The following is a 24,928-nucleotide window of genomic DNA, read 5'->3' as shown; positions in this document are numbered from 1 at the left end:
AGTTAAAACAGGGTAAATGCAGGAAGGATATTCCCAATCATCAGACAGCCCAGAACCAGGGGTTAAGTGGTGTAGCCCATTTAGGACTGAAATGAGGAGAAATATCTTTAATAGAGTCTGGTGAGCCTGTGGAATTCTCTGCCACAGAGAGCAGTTGAGGCCAAAGCATTGAATGTTTTCAAAAAGGAGTCCGTACAGTTCTTGTGGATTTAGGAATCAAAGGGTATAGGGAGAAGGCAAGAACAGATCACTGAGTCACATGATTGACCATGATCATTATCAAATGGCAGAGTAGACTCAAAGGGCCAACTGGCTCACCCCGTACCTATTTTCTCTATTTCTATAAGGTCCCATTCTGCTAAATTCTGGGCAATGAGGGATGGCAACATACAGAACAGTACAGCACAGTACAGGCCCTTCGGCCCATGATGTTGTGCTGAACTTTTACTCTAATCCTAAGGTCTACCTAATCTCCACCCCTACCATATGCTATCATCCACATGCCTATCTAACAGCTGATTAAATGCCCCTAATGAGGCCGACTCCACTACCCTCTCTGGCAATGCATTCCATGCCCCTACCTCTGACGACTCCCCTGTATCTACCTCCACTCACTTTAAAACTATGTCCCCTCATAACAGCTACCTCCACTCTAGGAAAAAGTCTCTGGCTACCTGCTCTATCTATACCTCTGATCACATGATAATGAGGTAAGAAATAGGGAGAGAGTGCAGCTAAACATGTGGCTACAGGGCTGGTGTAGGAGGGAGGGCATCCATTATGGGGATAATTGGAGCACATTCCGGGGAAGGTGGGACCTGTACAGTAAGGACGGGTTGCACCTGAACCGGAACGGGACAAATATCCGGGGAGGGAAGTTTGTTTGAGCTATACGGAATGGTTTAAACTAGATTGGCAGGGGGTGGGGAACTGGATTTATAATTCAGAGGATGAGGTATTCAGCATTCCAACGGACACAACAGGGAGTAAGGTTGTTTATAAATAAATGAAGTCGATGGAGTGTAATTGTGGACACAGAAATGGATTGAGGTGTATATACTTCAATGTCAGAAGTATCAGAAATAAGGCAGATCAACTTAGAGCATGGGTCAGTACTTGGAACTACGATGTTGCGGCCATTACAGAAACTTGGGTAACTCAGGGACAGGAACGGTTGTTGGAAGTTCCGGGATTTAGATGCTCTAAAAGAAATAGGGAGAGTGGAAAAAGAGGCGAGGGAGTGGCATTGCTAGTCAGGGCTAGTGTAGCAGCTACTGAAAGGCAGTTCGAGAATGATATGTCTACAGAGTCAGTTTGGGTTGAGGTCCAGAACAAGAAAGGAGCAATCACTTTGTTGTGGGTATTTTACAGACCCCGAATAGTTGCAGAGAAATAGAGGAGTGGATTGGGAGGTGATACTGGAAAGGTGCAGAAGTCACAGGGTTGTAGTCATGGGTGACTTCAACTTTCCAATATTGGTTGGAAACATTTTAGTTCTAATAGTTTAGATGGAGTGGATTTTGTCCAGTGCATTCAGGAAGGATTCCTGACACAGTATGTAGACAGAACAACACTAGGAGAGGCCGTTTGGATTTGGTGCTTGGCAATGAACCAGGCCAAGTGTTTGACCTGTTGGTGGGAGAGCATTTTAGCGGTAGCAAGCAAAACTGTTACTTTTACAATAGTCATGGAAAAGGATAGGTACATGCAGCAGGGTAAGGTTTACAAGTGGGAGAAGAATAATTAGAATTCTGTTAGGCAAGAACCGGATAACATAAATTGGGAACAGATGCTGTCAGGGAAGAGCACTATTGAAATGTGGAGATTGTTTAAGGAATGGTAAATGGAAAAGCCCTGGGGAAAATTGATGCACAGAGAGCTCTGGGTGTTCAGGTCCATTGTATCCTGAAGATGGCAACACAGGTGGATAGAGTGGTCAAGAAGGCATATGGCATGCTTTCATTCATCAGATAGGGTATTGAGTATAAGAGTGGCAGGTCATGTCATGGTTGTACAGGACTTTGGTTCAACCACATTTGGAATACTGCATACAGTTCTGGTCACCACATTACCAAAAGGATGTGGATGCTTCGGAGAGGGTGCAGAGAAGGTTCACCAAGATGTTGCCTGGTATGGAGGGTGCTCGCTATGAAGAGAGGTTGAGTAGTTGAGGATTATTTACATTAAAAAGACAGAGGTTGAGGGGGGGGACCTGATTGAGGTCTGCAAAATCATGAGAGATATAGACAGGGTGGATAGCAAGATGCTTGTTCCCAGAGTGGGGGACTCAATTACTCGGGGTCACGATTTCAAGATGAGAGGGGAAAAGTTTAAGGGAGAAATGCATGGAAAATTCTTTACGCAGAGGGTGGTGGGTGCCTGGCACGCGTTGCCAGTGGAGGTGGTAGATGCAGGCATGATAGCATCATTAAAGATGTATCTAGACAGATCCATGAATGGGCAGGGAGCAGAGGGATACAGATCCTTGGAAAATAGGCGAGAGGTTTAGATAGAGGATCTGGATCATCGCAGGCTTGGAGGGCCAAAGTGCCTGTTCCTGTGCTGTAATTTTCTTTGTTTGTTGAATGCATACTGCTTGTGCTCAATATATTTGTCCCTAGCAAGCAGGGAAGATGCGGTCCATTGCGGGTACCTTGGTCTCAAGAGAGGTCGAACGAACTGGTTAATAGGAAGAAGATGCTTATGTAAGGTTTCGGAAACAAGGAAAGGAAAAGGCTCTCGCGGGATACAAGTTATCCAGGAAGGAACTGAAGAAAGAGCTGAAAGAGCTCTGAGTAGGCATGAGAAAACCTTGGTAGGTAGGATCAAGGAAAACTCCAAGGCTTTTTACACGTACATGAGGAATAAGAGAATGACCAGAGAAAGGGTAGGGCCGATCAAGGATTGTAAAGGGAATTTGTGCACGGAGCCTAAAGAGATAGGAGAGGTCATTAATGAATACTTTTCTTCTGTATTCACAACTGAGAGGGACCCAGTTGTAGAGGAGGACAGTGTGAAACAGGCTGGTAGGCTAGAGCAGGTTGCTGTTAGTAAGGAAGATGTGCTAGGAATTTTGAGGAAGTTGAAGATAGATAAGTCCCCCGGGCCTGATGGGATTTATCCAAGGATTCTACGGGAAGCGAGGGAAGAGATTGCAGGGCCTTTGGCGATGATCTTTTCATCCTCACTGTCCATGGGTATAGTGCCAGAAGATTGGACAGAGGCAAACGTCATTGCCTTGTTCAAAAAAGGGAATAGGGATAACCCTGGAAATTACAGGTTACATCAGTGGTGGGAAAATTATAGGAAAGGACTCTGAGAGCTAGGATTTGTGATCACTTGGAAAGGCACAGTTTGATTCATGATAGTCAGCATGGATTTGTGAGGGGTAGATCATGCCTCACAAACCTTATTGAATTCTTTGAAGATGTGACCAAACACGTGGATGAAGGTAGAGCAGTGGCTGTGTTATATATGGATTTAGGTAAGGCATTGATAAGATTCCCTGTGGTAGGCTCATGCAGCAAGTAAGGAGGCATGGGAAGGGGGAAATGTGGCAGATTGGATTCAGAATTGGCTGACCCTTAGAAGACAAAAAGGGTGGTAGTGGACAGAAAATATTCAACATGGTGCTCAGTTACAAGTGGTGTACCACAAAGATCTGTCCTGGCTCTTCTATTTGTGATTTTTGTAAATGATTTGGATGAAAGAGTAGAAGGGTGGATTAGCAAGTTCATGGACGATACGAAGGTGGGTCGCGTTGTGGACATTGCAGAGGGCTGTTCTAAGTTACAAAGGGACATTGATAGGACGCAGAGCTGTGCTGGGAAGTGGCAGATGGAATTTAACCCTGAAAAGTGTGAGGTGATTCATTTTAGAAAGACAAACTTGAAAGCAGAATACAGGGTTAATGAAAAGATTCTTGGCCGTGTGGAGGGGCAAAGGGATCTTAGGGTTCATGTTCACAAATTCCCTGAAGGCCGCCACCCAGGTGGATAGAGTTGTTAAGAAAGCGTATGGTATGTTAGCTTTCATTATTAGAGGGATTGAGTTCAAGGCCGTGAAGTTATTTTCTAGCGATACAAAAGCCTGGTTCGGCCGCATCTGGAGTGTCGTGTCCAGTTCTGGTCACCACATTACAGGAAAGATTTGGAGGCGTTGGAAAAGGTGCAGAGGAGATTTACCAGGATGTTGCGTGGAATGGAGGGAAGGTCTGACATGGAACGGTTGAGAGAGTTGGGCTTTTCTCTTTGGAACGACGAAGGATGAGAGGTGACTTGATAGAGGTGTACATAGGCCAGCCTAGGCAGAGATGCTACATCCTGTGAGTGAATCAGATCTCCAAGGAATTGTCATTTTTCTTGAGTTTGTTTTTCTGCTGAACACATAATTTAAATGCAACACTAGCTACATGACTTGAGCACATAGTGAATTGATAGCCCATTTTACACTCCACCCGACTGTCTTTCCCATTGCCCTCATGTGCCTGGGAAGATGGGGGTCTGGGCTAAGGAAGGAAAGTAGCCACACTGTCTGCTCCTGATCACTATCCAGTGTCCCTGCTGGAAACAGGGTGTGTAACAGTCAAGTGAGGAAAAAGAAAAGACTTGTATCTTATCCCCTCCCACGTAAGGAATAGCAGACTGGCACTCACTGTGGAACAGTCTCTTACTGAAGAGTCACCTTTTTCAGCAAAGAAGGAGAGGAAGTTAGAGGAAATCATTTTTCCTTTTCCTGTTTTACAGAAGGATTATACTGCACTTAACCAGAGAATATTGAGAGGATAGACGCTGCAGATAGATTCTGATCATCACCCAATGGAACAACTGCACAATTGTGGGAAGACATCCAGTCCCCTCACAGCATTGCTTAACACGGAGAAGGTTAGTCAGTGAAATCATCATCTCGAAATTGGTCATGTCAGGGAAACTTTGACATCATCAGATCTGAAACTGGTCAGTGGTGTGGAGCCTTCCATCAGAACCAACCTTTCTGAACGTTCGGTTGTGAGTGATCGGTCAGGGTGAGACTGGGAAGAAGTATGAGTAGCCCCAAGTGTGGTGAGACCTTCAGTCATTCATCGAGCTTCATGAACCACTGACCCATTCCTACAAGTGAGAAACTGTTCAAATGTGAGGTGGACCCCACTGGCGAAGAAAATCACATTCCACATACAACAAAACATTTGCATAACTATTAAAATAAGGGCAACTTCATGGAAGTGAAACAATACAAGTGTGAGGTCTGTGAACGAGGTTTTGCAAAGTCATCAACGCTGGTGAGTCACCGGCGTATTCATACTGGTGAGAAACCATTTGTATGTGAAGTGTGTAACAGGGGGTTTACACAGTTGTCAAGTCTGGTGAAACACTGGCTCATTCACACAGGGGAGAAACCATTTACCTGCGAGGTGTGTGACAAAGCATTCTCAGAGTCGTCATCCCTCCGTGTTCACCAGCGCATTCACACCGGGGAGAAACCCTTCACGTGTGAGGTGTGTGACAAATCATTCTCAGAGTCATCAACTCTTCGCAGACACCAACGCATTCACACTGGGGAGAAACCCTTCACGTGCAAGGTGTGTGACAAATCATTCTCGCAGACATCAACTCTGCGCGTGCATCACCGTATTCACACAGGAGAGAAACCGTTCACTTGTGAGGTGTGTGATAAATCATTCTCAGACTTATCAACCCTGCGCAGACACCAACGCATTCATACAGGGGAGAAACCATTCAAATGTGAGGTGTGTGATAAATCATTTTCAAATTCTTCACATCTCCGCCGACACCAACCTATTCACACCGGGGTAAAACCATTCACGTGTGTAGTGTGTGAAAAATCATTCTCGGATTCTTCAAGTCTGCTGCTGCATCAGAGGATCCACACAGGGGAGAAACCTTTCAAGTGCAAGGTGTGTGATAAATCATTCTCAGAGGCATCAACCCTCCATGTACACCAACGCATTCACACGGGAGAGAAACCTTTTGTGTGCGAGGTGTGTGATAAATCATTCTCAGAGACATCAACTCTTCGCAGACATGAACGCATTCACACAGGAGAGAAGCCTTTTGTGTGTGAGGTGTGTGACAAATCATTCTCACAGACTTCAACTCTCCGTGTACACCAACGCATTCACACAGGGGAAAAACCATTCACTTGTGAAGTATGTGACAAATCATTCTCAGACTTGTCAACTCTTCGCAGACACCAGCTCATTCACACTGGGATGAAACCATTCACATGTGAGCTGTGTGACAAATCATTTTTGACTTCTTCACACCTTCGCAGACACCAACCTGTCCACACTGGAGAGAAACCATTCTTATGTGTGGTGTGTGACAAATCATTCTCAGTTTCATCAAGTCTCCTGCACCATCAGAGGATACATACAGGAGAGAAACCTTTCACATGTGAGGTGTGTAACAAATCATTCTCAGAGTCATTGACCCTTCGCAGACATCAACGTATTCACACTGGGGAGAAACCATTCACGTGCGATGTGTGTGACAAATCATTCTCACGATCATCAACCCTCCGTGTACACCAACGAATCCACACAGGAGAAAAGCCATTCACATGTGAGGTGTGTGACAAGTCCTTCTCAGATTTATCGAGCTTCTGCGTACATCAACGCATTCACACAGGGGAGAAACCATTCATGTGTGACGTATGTGACAAATCATTCTCGAGGTCATCACACCTCCGCAAACACCAACGTATTCACACTAGGGAGAAATGTTTCACGTGCAATATGTGTGGTAAATCATTCTTGGATTTATCAAGCCTTCAGCTCCATCAAAAGTTTCACACAGGAGCGTATTCTTTTAGTTCTGAGATTGCAATGAACCTTCATTGATGTGCTTAACATTTGGAATGCTCCAGGATTCAGTCAGGAGAGAAACTCTTCATGTGTGATATTTGTGCAAAGGCTTTCACAGAGTCATTGAAGCTCCTGGTCCATCGGTGTATTTACATTGGGAAGAAACCTAAATAGTAAGGGCAAAACACAGTGGATGTTGGAAATCTTAAATAAAAGCAGTAAGTGCTGGAGATACACAGCAGAACATACAGCATCCGTGGAGAATGAAACCGAGTGAACAGGTCAACTTAATGTTTCAGGATTCAAAACGTTAACTCTGTTTTGCTCTACACAGAAGCTGCCAGACTGCTGTTTCCAGCACTCACTGTTTTTATTTCAATTACCCAGCAAATGCTAGATAGGAAATAAAACTTGTCTACCTTTTAGGTAAACATACATTTGATACCCACACAACCTCCACCACCAGTCACACTGGCTGGACCATTCTCCCCTCGGCCCCAAAGTGAACTGAGAAACCCTACCCACCCCCGACAATCTCCCAACTGACCTGACTAATTCCCACAGACCATCTACCCCAGACCCGACGTGACTAATGCTTACCACCATCCATCTCTCTGTCGATTCCTGCACTGATTCTCTTCACTGCTGCCTGGCCTGTGCACTAAGTGACCAGGGTCATTATTACTAACAAGAAGAGATAGAACATAGAAAAGTACAGCACAGTACAGGCCCTTCGGCCCATGATGTTGTGTCGTGGAATAATTCTAATCCAAAAATAAAATAACCTAACCTACATTCCCCTCAAATTCACTGCTGTCCATGTGCATGTCCAGCAGTCGCTTAAATGTCACTAATGACTCCGCTTTCACGACTACCACTGGCAAACTATTCCATGCGCTCATAACTCTGGGTGAAGAACCTCCCTCTGACGTCTCCTCTATACCTTCCTCCTAACACCTTAAAACTATGACCCCTCGTGGCAGTCAGTCCTGCCCTGGGAAAAAGTCTCTGGCTATCGACTCTATCCATGCCTCTCATTACCTTGTACACCTCGATCAGGTCACCTCTCTTCCTCCTTCTCTCCAGAGAGAAAAGTCCGAGCTTAGTCAACCTCTCCTCGTAAGACAAGCCCTCCAGTCCAGGCAGCATCCTGGTAAACCTCCTATACACCCTCTCCAAAGCCTCCACGTCTGGTCAAAGCATATCCCACGCAAACCATTAACAAACCAGGTATAGTCAGAGGAAGGTAAGGGAAGTGCTGTACTGGCCAAACATGAGCAATGGGATGAAGGACCAAATCAGCCAGTGCAGTGCTTGTGATGAACTTCAAACTAAACAAGATAAAGCCTACTATCTCTGAAACAAGATAAAGAGCTGCTCATGACTCCTGACATCCCGGCGATGAAGCTTGGAGTACAGCTCTTCACTTTCACTGGAACTGATTTTCTCATCATAATAGTCACATTGAGATGATGGGAGCTAACAACTCCCAGTGAGATTTAGAATCTCTGAACGCACAGTTCTGTTGTCTTGACATTCTTGACATTGTGATCAGTGACAATGACTTCAATTCATGAATGAAAAATTCAGACACTTCATGAATTATTTGAAAAATTCAACACTACACATCATCTGCACACTATCCCCAGTCAAATGAAAAGGGAGAGGCATTGATGAGGGTTACCAAAATATCTTCAAAAATTCAACAAAATTCACTGGACTTGTTTATAGAAGTTATTATTTTGATTACATGATTACAGTGAACCCTGGACATCTGCGTACATTCGAGAAGTTGCTCCTTCATAGTCGATGAGGATGATTTCAACTAGATAACCATCAGCCTCAGAGATCAACATTTCCCGACAAATGCCATAGATCAGCAATAACAATTACCATAGCGACTACATTTGCCATGGCAAAAGGCCCTAGGGAAACAACAGACCCCATAATGAACAGTCCATAACAATTCACACACATACCAAAAGGAAACCTGAAGCCCTAAAGATCATGTGCAATGTGTATGTGGGAATAGATAAAATTGGAACAGATTAGAGAGAGGAAATGTGCTTTTCTTTTGTGGCATGTGAAGAATTTCTGTTTGGACCAGCATGTGTAGTAACTTCCAAATAATAGTGCATACAGTATGGTTTTGAATCTAATGAAAGGTGGATGTTCAGATCAATAACCCTCATGCATAGTGGCTTGTCTGTTAATGTCATCTCTGTTGTCAGCAAATTTCATTGAATATTTGACAGCTGCAGCCATTTTAAACACCACTTGAAACATTCTTTAAAATTCAAACACTTCAAATATTCGCAAGGAAGATTATTTCTTAAGGATTAGGAAACTGACAGGTGAGCTGCAGATAAGGTTGGAATTTAAACTTGTCATTGTCCCATCTGAATAAAACTTCACTTATTGCAGCTGCTATCTCAGTTCCCCTGGTAAATGTTTGACAGAGATTTCTAGTGAGGGAACTGCATTCTTCATCGTCAGAAGCTTTCAGACCCACAGATCAGTGTGGGATGTGTATCCTCAGATGTGTTTGACAGTAGATCAGAAGAAGACCCAGATCATCCAAGGTAGTGATGATGTGAAGTGGTGGGATCGGCACATGAGAGTGGGAGACAGGAGAGTGATTTGGGGATGAGAGGAATGTGAGTAGTTTTCTCTCTTTTTCTCCTCGACCTCCTGTTTCTCCTACCTAATTCTGCACTCTTGCATTCCACCTTGCCCTGTTGCCTACATCTCCTTCTTCCTCAGTGCTATCTTCCCCAATCTTTCTCTCTAATCTATGTTCCTGCTGTGTTATAAAGCTGAGAGGGAAGAGAGAGAATGCACCATTTTAAACTATCATAAATCAAAAATAGCAGAAAACACATGCTATTGGTCAAGTAACAAAGTAATTGTGATAACATAAAATTATTTTTATCTATTTCTCTTGCTGGGACACAACTGAAATAAATCATAATCTGTGGGCCTGTACTTTGCCAAAATAATTGATGGTCACAGCATGTGGACTGGACCTACAAATATGATTGATTGTTGATGCTTGAACACCTAAAAACCCTGAGACTTTTTGAAGAGTTGCTTCAGATAGGCACAATCAGCAACAACTCACTGATCTCATTATTCACATCTGGGGGGTTTGGTCATTTCTATGGTTGATAGCAGCTTACTGGCTGATATTTTAAAAAACAGTGTTAAAAGATCATGGAAGGTCAAGTTACATTTATCGTAACTGATACTTAAATTTCCAGTTACTGTCAATTTCAGCAGGATTACAGTGATACTGCAAACTAAGCTAAATACTTTGCTAGTACCTGTGCACTCATGGTTGTTTACGAAAGCAAACCTTGCAAAACATTCTGTGTGACCCATTATTGGAAGTTGCATGATCAATCCAGTGTGTAAGACTGCTCTTGGATAATTTTATAAGAATTGAGATATTATGTTAAGATCCTTTGCGTTGTATTTTTGTCCACGCAGTTCTTAGTCTTAGTAATTTGTGCGCTATTGCTTCTTAATTTTGTCATGGATTTTGTACATACATACTCAATTGTAAATGGCTCTTGACAATCCTGTGTGTGAGGGATGGACAAAATGCTGTTTGAAGAGAGGAAGGCACCAATGACTGGAGAAATCTACAATGCGTGGCCTTGAGATCACTACTTAGTGGACAAGGGTCAAAACAATGTGTTTTTCTGCTTTAAACATCTGCAAGAACTTATTACTTTCCTACTGCGGGCCTGACAAGATGAGAATTGAGACTATTTACCTTTAAGAAAGCCTTGGAAAATAAATGCTGAAGTTGATTTTTTCTAAGCAGAGGATGAACTCTGATAAACTTGTAAAACCTGGTTTAATGTGGGAGAAATTAACAAATTGGACAGGGGCAAAGATGAATACAACAGCCTGGCAACAACCACAGATGATAAGGTTCCTACTATCTCTGAAACAGATGAGACATGATTGGATTAAAGTATGTGTCAGACAACCTGAAGGGAGAATGAGCATCAGTCTGAGTCACACACTTTACACATTAAACATGAGGAGTTTGAATGGATCAGTGAGATTGTCGGGGGAAGTGGTCTGGTCAACTTCTGAGGTTATGAAAAGGTCTTATTCAGCAGTTTGACCACTGGAGGACAAACCCTGATCACACAGGAAAGTCAACTGTCAGTTTTGTGGACTTACTTGTAGCAGCTCCATATGCACACATGTATATGTGAACATATACTCAATAAAGAAACTTGTCAACACAGACTTGTTCTGCGCCATGTGTATCCAAAGATTGGGTAAAGTAATCATCCAATACTGTCTTGAATACCTGAGTTGAATCTGCCTGTGACAAAGGCAGAGAACTCAAAATTCAAGGGTATTCGATGTTTCAGAAAAATATTATATCAATGTTGGACCTTCTTGATCATCAACAAACACAGGAACTACCCAACCATGTTCTTGGGTAGATTTCACTCAGTGATGCCACTGGAGCAGAATTTGAAGAACCCCCATGAAGTGAGGGCAACCCGTTGTATATGTGTCCAGAATGCTAACACAAACTTAACAATGCTGTACAGAGATTGAGAAATCTTGACTGTTGTCTTTGAATGTAAACTTTTCAACCAGCACCCTCTTTGGAGAGAAAAAGTAGTGGTGGAGCCTGACCACAAGACAATTCACAGCATCTTTCTTAAGTTACTTCGATCCCCTCCAAAGTGTTTGCAGAGGATGTAACTTTATTTGCAGAGATATGGGAAGCACTGGGAAGTGAAATACCAGCATGGGCAAGAGATGTACATCAATGACATGGAGAGCTGAAGGAAGGTGATGCTGGTACAGACTGCAAAATGTTGCAGATTCAAGCAGAAAGAACAGCACGACATATTCTGGAAAGTACATACCCAGCAGAAACATTGGGCCAAATCTTCCAGTCTCCAGATCATTGGACAAACAAACCAAGATACATGACCAGCCTTGAAAGAGCTGACACACTGACTCTGTGGGTGTTACCTAGGCACCTCACCAGCCCCTGGGGATCCTCTGAAAACATCTCTGACCCTCTCTCAAAGAGACCTTAGTTCTGACATAATTGAATAGTTACCCAGGAAATATCAGCAATATACTGTGAATGATGGAGATCTGAAATAAAAACAGAAGATGGAGATGCCAGCAGAACTGGCAACATCTGTGGAGATCAAAACAGAGTATACGTTATCATTCAGAAGCAGTGTAATATTGCATTCAAACTGTAAACTCTGTTTGTCTCCTCACAGATGCTGTCAGAGCTGCTGTTTCCAACGCTTCCTGTTTTTTCTTCAAATTTCCTTGCAAATGTTGTGAAAAAAACATGTCTACCTTTTAGCTAAACATACATTTAATAGCCCTCACAAACCCTCCCATCAGTCACACTGGGCTGAACACTCTCCTCTTGGCCCCAAAGTGAAGTGAGGATCACCCCACCCCTGACAATCTCCCAAGTGACTGGACTAATTCCCACAGACCATCTACCCCTCACACAACTTGACTAACTCTCACCAACATCCATCTCTGTGTGGATTGCTGCACTGATTCTCTTCACTGCTCCTTATGTGGGTTCCAGCACTGATTCTCTTCACTGCTGTCTATGTGGGTTCCAGCACAGATTCTCTCCCCTGCTCCCTGTGTGGGCTCCTGCACTGATTCTCATCACTGCTGTCTGTGTGTGTTCCAGCACTAATTCTCTTCACTGCTGTCTGTGTGGGTCCCTGCACTGATTCTCATCACTGCTGTCTGTGTGGGTCCCTGCACTGCTTCTCTTCATTGCTGTCTGTGTGGCCACCTGCACTGATTCTCTTCACTGCTGTCTGTTGGCTCCTGCACTGATTCCCTTCACTGCTGTTTGTGTGGGTCCCTGCATTGATTCTCATCACTGCTGTCTGTGTGGACTCCTGCACTGATTCCCTTCACTGCTGTCTGTGTGGGCTCCTGCGCTGATTCTCTTCACTGCTGTCTGTGTGGGTCCCTGCACTGCTTCTCTTCACTGCTGTCTGTGTGGCCTCCTGCACTGATTCTCTTCACTGCTGTCTGTTGGCTCCTGCACTGATTCTCTTCACTGCTGTCTGTTGGCTCCTGCACTGATTCCCTTCACTGCTGTCTGTGTTGGCTCCTGCACTGATTCTCATCACTGCTGTCTGTGTAGGCTCCTGCACTGATTCCCTTCACTGCTGTCTGTGTGGATTCCTGCACTGATTCCCTTCACTGCTGTCTGTGTTGGCTCCTGCACTGATTCCCTTCACTGCTGTCTGTGTGGGTCCCTGCACTGATTCTCATCACTGCTGTCTGTGTAGGCTCCTGCACTGATTCCCTTCACTGCTGTCTGTTTGGGTCCCTGCACTGATTTTCTATTATCTGTGGCCTAAAGTAATTGTTGACCACAGCATGCAGAATGGATTCATGAATATGACTGCCCAATGGAGCCCACAGTGTGAGTTTTGCACACCCCATTCAGCCTCCCCATTTTGTGAATGCCCAAAAACCTGATTGTAATTTGCAGAGTCACCTGAAACAGGTGCTATTGGCAGAAAGTCACCACTCTCTTCTGGGGCCCTGGCCATTTTTGTGGTTGGTACTAGCTTCCTCGCTGTTGTTTAATAAACCAGCATTACAGATTACAGTAGTTCAATTTTGGCTTGATTTAACATACTTTTAAACTTTCTGATATGGGCAATTTCAGCAAGATTACAGTGATTAAAACCAACACTAAATAAGATCCATGCTTGGCCAGAATCTGTGCTCTTCTGCTTGTTTTATGAAAGCAATCCTTTCAAATAATTATTTATCACTGTATGGTGGAAACTTCAAGGTCACTGCACATAATTTTGTAAAGAATTAAGATATATTTTAAATCCCTTTTCTTAGTATTTTCTAGTCTCAGTAATTCTCAGTCTTAGTAATTTGTGCATGAACTTTTTATGAGTGTTTTGTTGTGGATTTAGTGCTTACATACTCATTTATAGATAGGTCCGTAAATGTTTGGGATTGGATAAAAAAGGTGATTGAAGAGAGGAAGATAACAATAACTGAAATCTCCAGTGCGTAGACTTGTGATCACTAATTAGGTTCAAAAAGATGTTTTGTTCTCCTTTAATGTCTGCAAGAGCTTGTTATTTTCCAACTGGGCCTGACAAGATGAGAACCGAGACTATTTATGTTTGAGAAGGCCTTAGATGACAAGTGCTGAAGTTGTTTTCTAACCAAAGGTAAAACTCTGATGGATCTACAAAAACCTCGTTAAACGTGGGAGAAGGTCACAAACTTGGCAGGGGAAAAGGTGAGTACATCTGCCTGGAAATAATCCCAGATCAGCGAGGGCTGAATAAGTATATGTGCCACCATTGTCAGGCATCCCCGCCTGAGTGAAATACTTCACACGATAAACATCAGGAGCTTGAAAGGGTCAGTGCGATCATCATGGAGAAGTGGTTTGGTCAACCACTTAAGGTCAGACCTTTATCACACAAGGCCAATTGCCAGGTTTGTGAATTAATTGTAGCAGCTCCATTTACATTGATACGTAAATATATGCACAGTAAAGAAGTTTGATGACACCATATGTTTTTTCTGCACTGTTGTGTATCCAGAGAAAGACCAGAATCTAGAAGCTGGATTACCTAGGTGAAAGAGAAGATGTTGTCAATTTACAAAGTTACTAAACTTTCATAGTGTGGGTCATGGGAAGCGGGGTTTGGGGGGGTGTGGTGGTTTAGCCCATTATAAATGCACAAGTTCTCTGAATGATCAGTCTAATTTTGTGCCTTTTTTCTGATAACTGTTTATGTATTTAAAATAATTATGCAGCGCCATTTAAAATAATTATCCAGTGTCCTCTTCAGCAACTCAATTGAACCTGCTTCCAACTCACTTCCAAACAGTACATTCCAGAGTCTAATGGCTTGATGTGACAAAGATCTTTCTTCCACTGTATTTGTGTCTCCTGCAAATGATCTTTTACCTGTGCCCTCTCGTTCTCAATCCGGTTACAAGTGGCAATACTTACTGTCTACCTAGTTTGTCCAGACTGCACATGATTTTGAAATATTTTATCAAATCTCCTTAACCTTATCCCCACCAATGAAAGCAGTCACATTTTCTCTGATCTATCCTCATAATTGATGTTTCTTAACCAGGGAATCATCCTGGTAATTTTTAGCTCTCATTTTACAACACAGTTGGGTTTTGATAGACTGTGGTTGGGGTGAGAGGAGTGATTTTGCAGGGAGCACACAGCATGAGGAATTAGAGTCATTGAGTCATACAGCATGGAAACAGACCCTTTGGTCCAACTCTTCCAAGCTGACAAAGTTTCCCAAACAAAACTAGTCCCATTTGCCTGCATTTGTCCCATATCCCTCTAAATTTTTCCTATTCATGTAGCTATCCAATTTTTTTTTTAAATGCTGTAACTGTATCTGCATTTACCACTTCATCTGGCAGTTCATTCCACATACAAACCACCCTCAGTGTAAAAAAGTTGCCCCTCAGATCTCTTAAATCTTTCTCCTCTTAACTTAAAAATATGTCCCCTTATTTGAACACCCCACTCTAGGGAAAATACCTTTGCTATTCACTTTATTTATGCCCCTCATGATTTTATAAACCCTTATAAGATCACCCCTCAACCTCCTATACTTTAGTGAAACAAATCCCAGTTTATCCTTATAACCCTCCAATCCCATTCAACATTCTGGTAAGTCTTTTCTTAACCCCTCTCCAATCTAATAAGATCCTTCTTATAGCAGGCGACCAGAACACAGTACTCCAAAGGTGACATCACCACTGTCCCGCAGAAACTCATCATGATGGCCCAACTCCGATACTCAGTAGTCTGGCAATGAAGGCAAGCGTACTAAATGCCTTCTTAACCACCCTATATACCTGTGATGCAACTTTCAAAGAACTCTTCAGTCTTTCTGTTTGACAACACTACCCTGAGCCCTACCATTAACTGTAGAAGTCCTGCCCGTGTTTGTTTTATCAAAATACAATACCTCACACTTATCCAAATTAAATTTCATCTGCCACTCCACCGCCCATTGGCTCAAATGATCAAGATCCCTTTGTAATCTTAGGTAACCTTCTTCACTGTCAACTATACCGGCAATTTTTGTGTCATCTGCAAACTTACTAACTATGCCTCCTAAATTCTCATCAAAATAGTTTATATAAATTGCAAACAAAAGTAGACCCAGCACTGATCTCTGTGGAACACTGTTGGTTACTGGCCTCCAGCCTGAAAAACAACCCTCCACCAACATTCTGTCTCCTGTTGTTAAGCCAATTTTCCTTCTAATTGGCAAGATCTCCCTGAATCTGATGTGATCTACTGTGCAGAACCTTGTCAAAGGACTTACTAAAGTCCACACAGAAATGCCCACTGCTCTGCCCTCATCAGTCTTTTTTGTTCCAACTTCCAAAAACTCAATCAAGCTAGTGAGACATGATTTCCCATGCATAAAGCCATGCTGACAATCCCTCATAAGTCCTTACCTTTCCAAATACATGTAAATCCTGTCCTTCAGAATCCCCTCCAACAATTTATCCACCACCAAATGTTAGACTCACGTCTTGTTTACATGCTTCTCCTTACAGCCTTTTTTAAAAAACCTCATGATAACATGACAACAAATTTAATCCATCGTCATCATTCATAACAAATTCACTGTGCATTGTAAATCTACACAGAAGATTCATAAACGAACAAACGAACAGATCATTCAGCTTAGCCCAAGCTTTGAATCAACCAAAATCACAAAGCATCTGAAAATTATTCAAGATTTTCCCAGAATTTGAAACGAACTTTGGAAAAATATAAGGTGAACATTTCAAACTGTTATTTCATTGAGTTGTGACAGGCTGAGGGAACTCAGGTCTGTAGAGACTCACCCCCGCTCCCTCACCATACCCAAGATGGTCATTTTCCTAGACAGGAGAGTACAAATGTTCCCCACAGAATTAGTCAAACAAATGTCACCTGAAGAGGATCTGTCTATAATCCACAACCCCAAAAGCAGGGTCTCCATACCCACTGCTGAGAGCTGGCTCACTTAACTACACACACACACAGACACACACATCAGAGGAAACCTCTCAGAATGCTGCAGACAGAAGTTTCTTTAAAATCCCTGTGCTTTAGTCTGGCTCCCCATTCCAATGGTCAGAAATGACACCAAACTTCAATGACACAGCGTGGAGCTCAGTTCCATCATACAAACTCACTAACAGTGACAGAGATTCAGTGATCAGGTGGATGGACCAATCAGTTTCCATTCCTGGAAGGCCCTCCTCCCCCAGGGAGTGCTTTCTAATTCTCAATTCCCTGCTGTTCCTCCATTTACCACAACATTTTTGTAGCTGCCAATCTGGTTTAACCACTCCCTCATATCAACATTCTACTCAACTGTTTCCAAAATTATCTTTGTTCTCTTACTGCATCTCAAGTCCCGGGGTGAAGATTTAAGTGTATCTGGTACACAACTGGTTTAACCATCCATCAGATCTGACTGGATCACGCCAGTGGTTCTGCTTTCCTCTGTCAAAACTGTTCATTACTCCAGGGGCTTCCAGAACAGTAAATATAACCCACAACACTCCTCTTCAAAAACAACTGTGTCCTTTTGGAGGTTATGTTCCAGTTGCACAGAGCTTTCTTTAGAGCCTATTTGGAGAAGTGTGTTCAGTTCTGGCCACCCTCCTCAGGAAGGCTATATCATAAGACCATAAGACATAGGAGTGGAAGTAAGGCCATTTGGCCCATCAGGTCCACTCCACCATTTAATCATGGCTGATGGGCATTTCAACTCCACTTACCCGCACTCTCACCGTAGCCCTTAATTCCTTGCGAGATCAAGAATTTATCAATCTCTGCCTTGAAGATATTTAACGTCCCGGCCTCCACTGCGCTCCGTGGCAATGAATTCCACAGGCCCACCACTCCCTGGCTGAAGAAATGACTTCTCATTTCTATTCTAAATTGACCCCCTCTAATTGTGAGGCTATGCCCATGGGTTCAAGTTTCCCCGCCTAACGGAAACAACTTCCCAGCGTCCACCCTTTCTAAGCCATGCATTATCTTGTAAGTTTCTATTAAGATCTCCCCTCAACCTTCTAAACTCCGATGAATACAATCCCAAGATCCTCAGCCATTCATCGTATGTTAGGACTACCATTCCAGGGATCATCCGTGTGAATCTCCGCTGGACACGCTCCAGTGCCAATATGTCTTTCCTGAGGAGTGGAACCCAAAATTGGACACAGCATTCTAAATGGGCCTAACTAGAGGTTTATAAAGTCCCAGAAGCACATCGCTGCTTTTATATTCCAACCCTCTTGAGATAAATGACAACATTACATTCGCTTTCTTAATCACGGACTCAGATCCCTTTGTACTTCAGCTTTATGAATTTTCTCACCGTTTAGAAAATAGTCCATGCCTGTTTTCTTTTTTCCAAAGTGCAAGACCTCATATTTGCTCACGTTGAATTTCATCAGCCATATCCTGGACCACTCTTCTAAACTGTCTAAATCTTTCTGCAGCCGACCCACCTCCTCAGTACTACATGCCTGTCCACCTAACTTCGTATCATTGGCAAACTTCACTAGAATGCCCCACTCCCTTCATCTAGATCATTAATATATAAAGTAAACAGCTGCGGCCCCAACACTGAACCCTGCAGGACACCACTTGTCACCGGTTGCCATTCTGAAAAAGAGCCTTTTATCCCAACTCTCTGCCTTCTGTTAGACAGCCAATCCTCAATCCATGCCAGTAGCTCACCTCAAACACCATGGGCCCTTACCTTACTCAGCAACTTCCCGTGAGGCACCTTATCAAGGGCCTTTAGGAAGTCTAGACAGATAACATCCACTGGGTTTCCCTGGTCTAACCAACTTGTTACCTCTTCAAAGAATTCTAACAGGTTTGTCAGGCACGACATCCCCTTACTAAATCCATGCTGACTTGTTCTAATCCAAACCTGCACTGCCAAGAATTTAGAAATCTCATCCTTAACAATGAATTCTAGGATTTTACCAACAACCGAGGTTAAGCTAATCGGCCTATAATTTTCCATCTTTTGTCTTGATCCTTTCTTGAACAAGGGGGTTACAACAGCGATTTTCAAATCATCTGGGACTTTCCCTGACTCCAGTGACTTTTGAAAGAACGCAACCAATGCCTCCACTATTTCCTCAGCCACCTCCCTCAGATCTCAGGATGTAGCCATCGGGGCCAGGAGATGCATCAATTTTCAGACCTGTTAGCTTTTCTAGCATTTTCTCTTTTGTAATGCCTACCATACTCAACTCTGCCCCCTGACTCTCTTTAATTGTTGGGATACTACTCATGTCTTCCACTGTGAAAACTGACGCAAAGTACTTGTTAAGTTTTTCAGCTATTTCCTTATCTCCCATCACTAGCCCTTCAGCATCAATTTGGAGCAGCCCAATGTCTACTTTTGCCTCTTGTTTGTTTCTTATGTATTGAAAGAAGCTTTTACTATCATTTCTAATATTACTAGCTAGCCTACCTTCATATTTGATCCTCTCCTTCCTTATTTCTCTCTTTGTTATCCTCTGTCTGTTTTTGTAGCCTTCCCAATCTTCTGATTTCCCAGTGCTCTTGGCCACTTTATAGGCTGTCTCTTTTTCTTTGATATATTTCCTGACTTACTTTGTCAGCCATGGCTGTCTAATCCCACCCCGGATAATCTTTCTTTTCTTTGAGATGAACCTCCGTACTGTGTCCTCAATCGCACCAGAAAATCCTGCCACTGTCTTCCCCGCTAGGCTCTGCTTCCAGTTGATTTTCGTCAGTTCCTCTCTCATGCCCCTGCAATTACCTTTATTTAACGGTAACACCATTACATCCAATTTTGCCTTCTCTCTTTCAAACTGCAGACTGAACTCTACCATATTATGATCACTGTCTCCTAAGTGTTCCCTTACTTTGAGATCTTTTATAAAGTCTGGCTCATTACATAGCACTAACTCCAGAATAGCCTGCTCCCATGTGGGCTCGATCACAAGCTGTTCTAAAAAGCCATCAAGCAAACATTCCATGAATTCCCTTTCTTTGGATCCACTGGCAACATTATTCACCCCGTCCACCTGCATATTGAAGTCCCTCATGATCACTGTGACCTTGCCTTTCTGACATGCCCTATCTATTTCTCGGTGCATCTTGCGCCCCTGGTCCTGATCACTGTTAGAAGGTTTGTACATAACTCCCATTGTGGTGTTTTTGCCTTTGTGGTTCCTCAACTTCATCCACACAGACTCTACATCGTCTGACCCAGTGCCATAAATTCAATTTCATTCTTACCTAACAAGGCAACCCCTCTGCCCACCTCTCTGTCTTTTTGATAAGTTGTAAATCCTTGGCTGTTTAACTGCCAGTCCTGAACCCCTTGCAACCATGTCTCTGTGATGCCTAGCACATCACAATCATTCAAGATGATTTGTGCCTTTAATTTATCTACTTTGTTAAGAATACTACGAGCATTTAGGTAAAATGCCTTAATGCTAACTTTCTTATCATTATTAGAGATATTGGAAATCATAAGATGTCCTAAGTTATCCTTCCTTTTTGCTGCATTCTGAGTCTGCCTCAAGCTTAAACCCACCTGTACACATGCTATCCTGCTGCTTATCTTTTCCATTTAACTCCATACTCCCTATTGCTTTCGCTTTCCCTTGCCCCCGACTCAGAAGTTTAAAGTCCGACTAACCACCCTATTTATCCTTTTTGCTAGAACACTGGTTCCTGATTGGTTCAGGTGGAGGCCGTCCCAACGGTACAGATCCCCCCGGTTCCAAAACTGATGCCAATGCCCCATGAAATGGAATCCCTCTTTCCTACACCAATCCCTTAGCCACATGTTTACTTCCCTAACTTTCTTATCCCTATGCCAATTGGCACGTGGCTCGGGCAGTAATCCGGAGATTATGACCCTTGAGAACCTGTACTTCAATTTCTTTCCTAGTGCTTGATAATCCCTGAACATGTCCTCTACCCTAGCTTTGCCTATGTTGTTAGTCCCAATGTGGCCCACAACAACTGGATCCTCCCCCTCCCGCTCCAATATCCTTTCAAGCCGGTCGGAGATGTCCCGCACCCTGGCACCGGGCAGGCAACACACCATGCGGGACTCCCAATCCGTCTTGCATAGGATGCTATCTACCCCCCCAATAATAGAATCCCCTGCAACAACTACCTGTCTTTTTGCTCCCCCCTCTTGAATGGCCTTCTGCACCATGGTGTCGTGGACAGCTGGCTCATCCGGTCCACAGCCCTTTCCCTCCTTCGTACAGGGAGCAAGAATCTCACACCTGTTGGACAAGGTCAAGGGCTGAGGCTCCTGCACTCCTGAACTCAGAATCTCCCTACCTGCCTCACTTACAGTGACACCCTGTTGTCCCTAAACACTTATTGAATTTGAATTACTTAATCTACCGGGTGTGACTGCCTCCTGAAACAAAGTGTCCAGGTAACTCTCCCCCTCCCGGATGTGCCACAGAGTTTGAAGCTCAGATTCCAGATCATCAATTCTGATCCGGAGTTCTTCCAGCAGCCTTGGAGGGAGTGCAGCAGATTGTTCCTCGGCTAAAAGGGTTAAATTATGGGGACAGGTTACACACACTGACCTGGTAATGCCTTGAGCAGCATGGTGGCTCAGAGATTAGCACTGCTGCCTCACAGTGCCAGGTACCTGGGTTCAATTCCACTCTTGGGTGTCAATGTTTGCACATTCTCCCCATGTCTGCCAGATTTCCTGTGCCTGTTCCAGTTTCCTCCCCAGTTCAAAGATGAGCAGGCTAGGTAAATTGGCCATGCCAAATTGCCCATAGTGTTTAGGGATATGTAGGCTTGGCGGATTAGCAATGAGAATTGCAGGGTTGGGGGAGGGGTCTAGGTTGGACACTGTTCGTCGGTGTGGATTTGATGAGGCCAAATGGCCTGCTTTCACTCTGTAGGGATTCTATTCTATTAAAGAAAAGAGGTAATCTAATTGAAGCATTTAAGATGATTAAACAAGTTGATCAAGTAGTTTGAGCGAAATAATTCCTGTTGTGGTAGAGTCCAGAACAAGGCAACAGCATTAAAATTAGAGCGAGGCTGTTCAGGGTGATGTCAGCAAACACAAAAGGAAACTGGAAACCTACAACTCTGTCCCCATAAAAATCTGTTGAAGCTGGAGATAAATTGAAACTTTCAGAAGTGAGGTTGATAGTTCTATTGTTAAGCAAGGAAATGAAGAGTTACAGAGTCAAGGCACGTGGATAGAGTTAAGACACAGAGCAGCCATGATCTAACTGAATGGTTATCTGACGCAAGGGTTACCCCAGTTCCTACATGCCTTAAATTCATCTTGATTGCCTTCTCCACTCTCATCCCCAACAAAACATTGGTCATCCTCTTCGACCTCCAGCTGAAGTCCCAAACCCACATTTACTTCCCCTTCTGTAACATCCTCCATATCCAACAGCCCCCACTCCACATTAGTCCATCATTATGTTGGAAATTCCCAGCCTTGCTGTTGTTGTTTCATAGATACACTGATCATTCCAATACTGTGCTGCCCAGCTTTCCATCTGTCACCCTCTGTAAACTTCACCTCAGCCAAAGTTCTGCACTTTCTGTCCTAACTGTCACACCTAACACCCCTGTACTCACTGACCTACACCCCAGTGCCTCTAATTTAAAATTCGCATGCTCCAGTACAAATTGCACCATGGTGTCACCCGCTTCCTATCTCTATCCCTTCCGGCCCCTTTCTTACTTGAGACGTCTATGCCCGTCCAATTCAACTCTGCCCCCAATCATTTTACCTGACCATTGACGACCACACCCAAATCACATCGCCACTGGCCAGGGACACTGACCCTAATTGAAGTACCCCATTACTATGCCAGGAATGGCTCCTCCTCTGGGTGCGTGTACTGGTCATTCAGAAGCTGAAGCCTTTCTAACCACTAAGTATACGATTGGTCAGAGTGAGAGTTAATGAGTGACTTGTACCTGACACTGCACTGCAAGGATGTTAAGTTTATACAGGACTTTCTACGGACATTGGTGTCTTCATTTAGTGATAATTGGTGATTAGGACACATGTGAGATTGACCTTCTTGAAATTATGGCCTGATATTTGGAAGGGTTTGAGACAGACAGTGCTTTGGAACAACAGCTCCCACTGTGTGAGCACTGGAAAGAAAATAACACAGATAACTCTCTGTGTGACAGAAGCAGATGACCCGACTTCAGTTGTGCAGTTTTCTTAAAATTCATTCATGGGATGAGAGCGTCACTGGCTAGACCAGCATTTATTACCTATCCCTAATTGCTCAGACAGCGCTTAAGAGTCAACACATTGCTATGGGTTTGGTGTCGTATATACGCCATACCAGGTATGGATGAAGCTTCCTTCCTAAAGGGCATTAGTGAGCCAGATGGGTTTTTCTGACAATGGATTTTCAGTCAACATTAGAATCTTGATTTCAGATAATGATTGAATTAAATTTCACCATCTGTGTGGTCTCTGGATTAACAATCCAGCAATAATACCACTAGGCTATTGACTCCTCTGGCTTGTTCTTTGGGTGATTGTTCGGATATCCCTGTGCTAAGTCTATCCGCTCGATCACAATGTGGCTACTTTCTCTTCTCTGCCCAGCAACGCCCATCTTCCCAGTCACCACGAGGACAATGGAAAACACAGTGGAATGGAGAGAAAAACCAGTTATCAATTCAGATTGAACACAAGTTGTGCTGGCAAAGACCAGTTTTACCCTGAGAGCATGTTTAAATTTAGATTAACACTAAGGAGAAATATTAATTCAATAAAATGCAGTGGAAGCAAGTAGCCTAATTCCAAGTCCATGTCAGGATGTCAGTGTCTGGTGAGAGAGGAGGAGGAGGAGTGAAACAATCCTGACAAATGTCACACTGGAGAGGTCTGTCTCTTGTGTTGATTCATTGATGTTCCAGGAGGTCCAACAACTACGTGGAGATATTTAGAGAACTCTCACCTACAGAGTTCCTCACCCATGTGAAATACATTGATGATGCAGGAGATATGCTGGCAATGTGAAAACCTTTTCACACACCTCATACCTGAAGGCTTTTTCACCAATGTGAATACTATGGTCCTTTCTGAGTTTGAGGGAAAGCCTTGTCAGAAATATTGCATCCAAAGAGTTTCTCCCTGCATTAATTCTCTCCTGTCGCAGGAAGATGGAAGACATTATTAAAATCTTTATCATAAGCCTCACACCTGAAGGATCACTTCCCGTGTGGTTGCTCTGTTTGACGAGGTTTTGTTATGACATTATGCAAGTTTGATCCCCGCCTCTTAATTGATGAATTTCCCATTTGTGCAGATGTTTTACGGTAAATGGAGAAGGGATGACTGTAAGAGTAATTTGTTGCAAGCTGTAAACATGAATGGCTTCTCCTGTGTGAGTGCACCAGTGATTCACCATGCGGTGACCATGCAAAGGTCTCATTAACCATCACACACACAGGGCTTCTCCCCCCTGTGGAGGTGTCCCACACCACACAGTGTGAATACATTCTCACCCGGGTGAAGCTGGTGACAGCTACAGAGAACCGTCACTTTGAGAATGATCTGTCACAAGCTCACATGTGAATGGACTTCTTTCCCGCATATTGTCACTTACTTGCTTTTGGATCGTTTCTTCCCAATGAGAGTCTGGTGTCTCAGGAGGGCTGTAGATTTTATTTAAACTTTAATACAAACCACACACTTGAAGGGTTCCTCCTCTGTGTATATGTTCAAGTATCTGAAGAGGTCTAATGAATGGGTGAAAGCCTGCTCACAAATATGACACTTAGTGGGTTTCTCCCTGTAAGAATTATCTGGTGTTTTCCCACATTTGTGCAGTTGTTCCTTAGATGATGGTTAGGACATACCTGCGCTAAGTTTATCCTCTCAATCACAAAATGGCTACTTTCTCTTCTTTGCCCAGCAATCCCCATCTTCCCAGTCACTGTGAAGACAATGGAAAATACAACCGAATGGAGAATAAAACCAGTTAATAATTCACTAT

The 24,928-nt window shown here is 43.5% G+C and overlaps 2 protein-coding genes across 4 annotated transcripts in view; one reads left to right on the top strand and one right to left on the bottom strand.

Moving 5' to 3' along the window:
- Positions 1-24,928, top strand: part of LOC125446366 (uncharacterized) — a 281,544-nt gene that overhangs the window by 16,945 nt on the left and 239,671 nt on the right. The window contains 4 exon segments of the mRNA XM_059639405.1: positions 2,622-2,815; positions 5,207-6,841; positions 24,239-24,316; positions 24,421-24,503. Coding sequence (XP_059495388.1) covers positions 2,622-2,815; positions 5,207-6,841; positions 24,239-24,316; positions 24,421-24,503 — 1,990 coding nt within the window.
- The window catches only part of LOC125446407 (zinc finger protein 271-like), a 132,585-nt gene that overhangs the window by 75,699 nt on the left and 31,958 nt on the right, over positions 1-24,928 (bottom strand). Inside the window, exon 3 of one of the 3 annotated variants that reach the window (XR_009442933.1) lies at positions 24,792-24,868. The exons of the other annotated variants lie outside the window; for them this stretch is intronic. The gene's annotated coding sequence lies outside the window, so the exon portion shown is untranslated. The remainder of the gene's footprint in view (positions 1-24,791; positions 24,869-24,928) is intronic. 3 annotated transcript variants of the gene reach the window in all.

Source organism: Stegostoma tigrinum, chromosome 34 (genome assembly GCF_030684315.1).
Source record: "Stegostoma tigrinum isolate sSteTig4 chromosome 34, sSteTig4.hap1, whole genome shotgun sequence".
In the NCBI taxonomy this organism is placed as follows: domain Eukaryota; kingdom Metazoa; phylum Chordata; class Chondrichthyes; order Orectolobiformes; family Stegostomatidae; genus Stegostoma; species Stegostoma tigrinum.
This window is presented reverse-complemented; position numbering and strand designations above follow the sequence as displayed.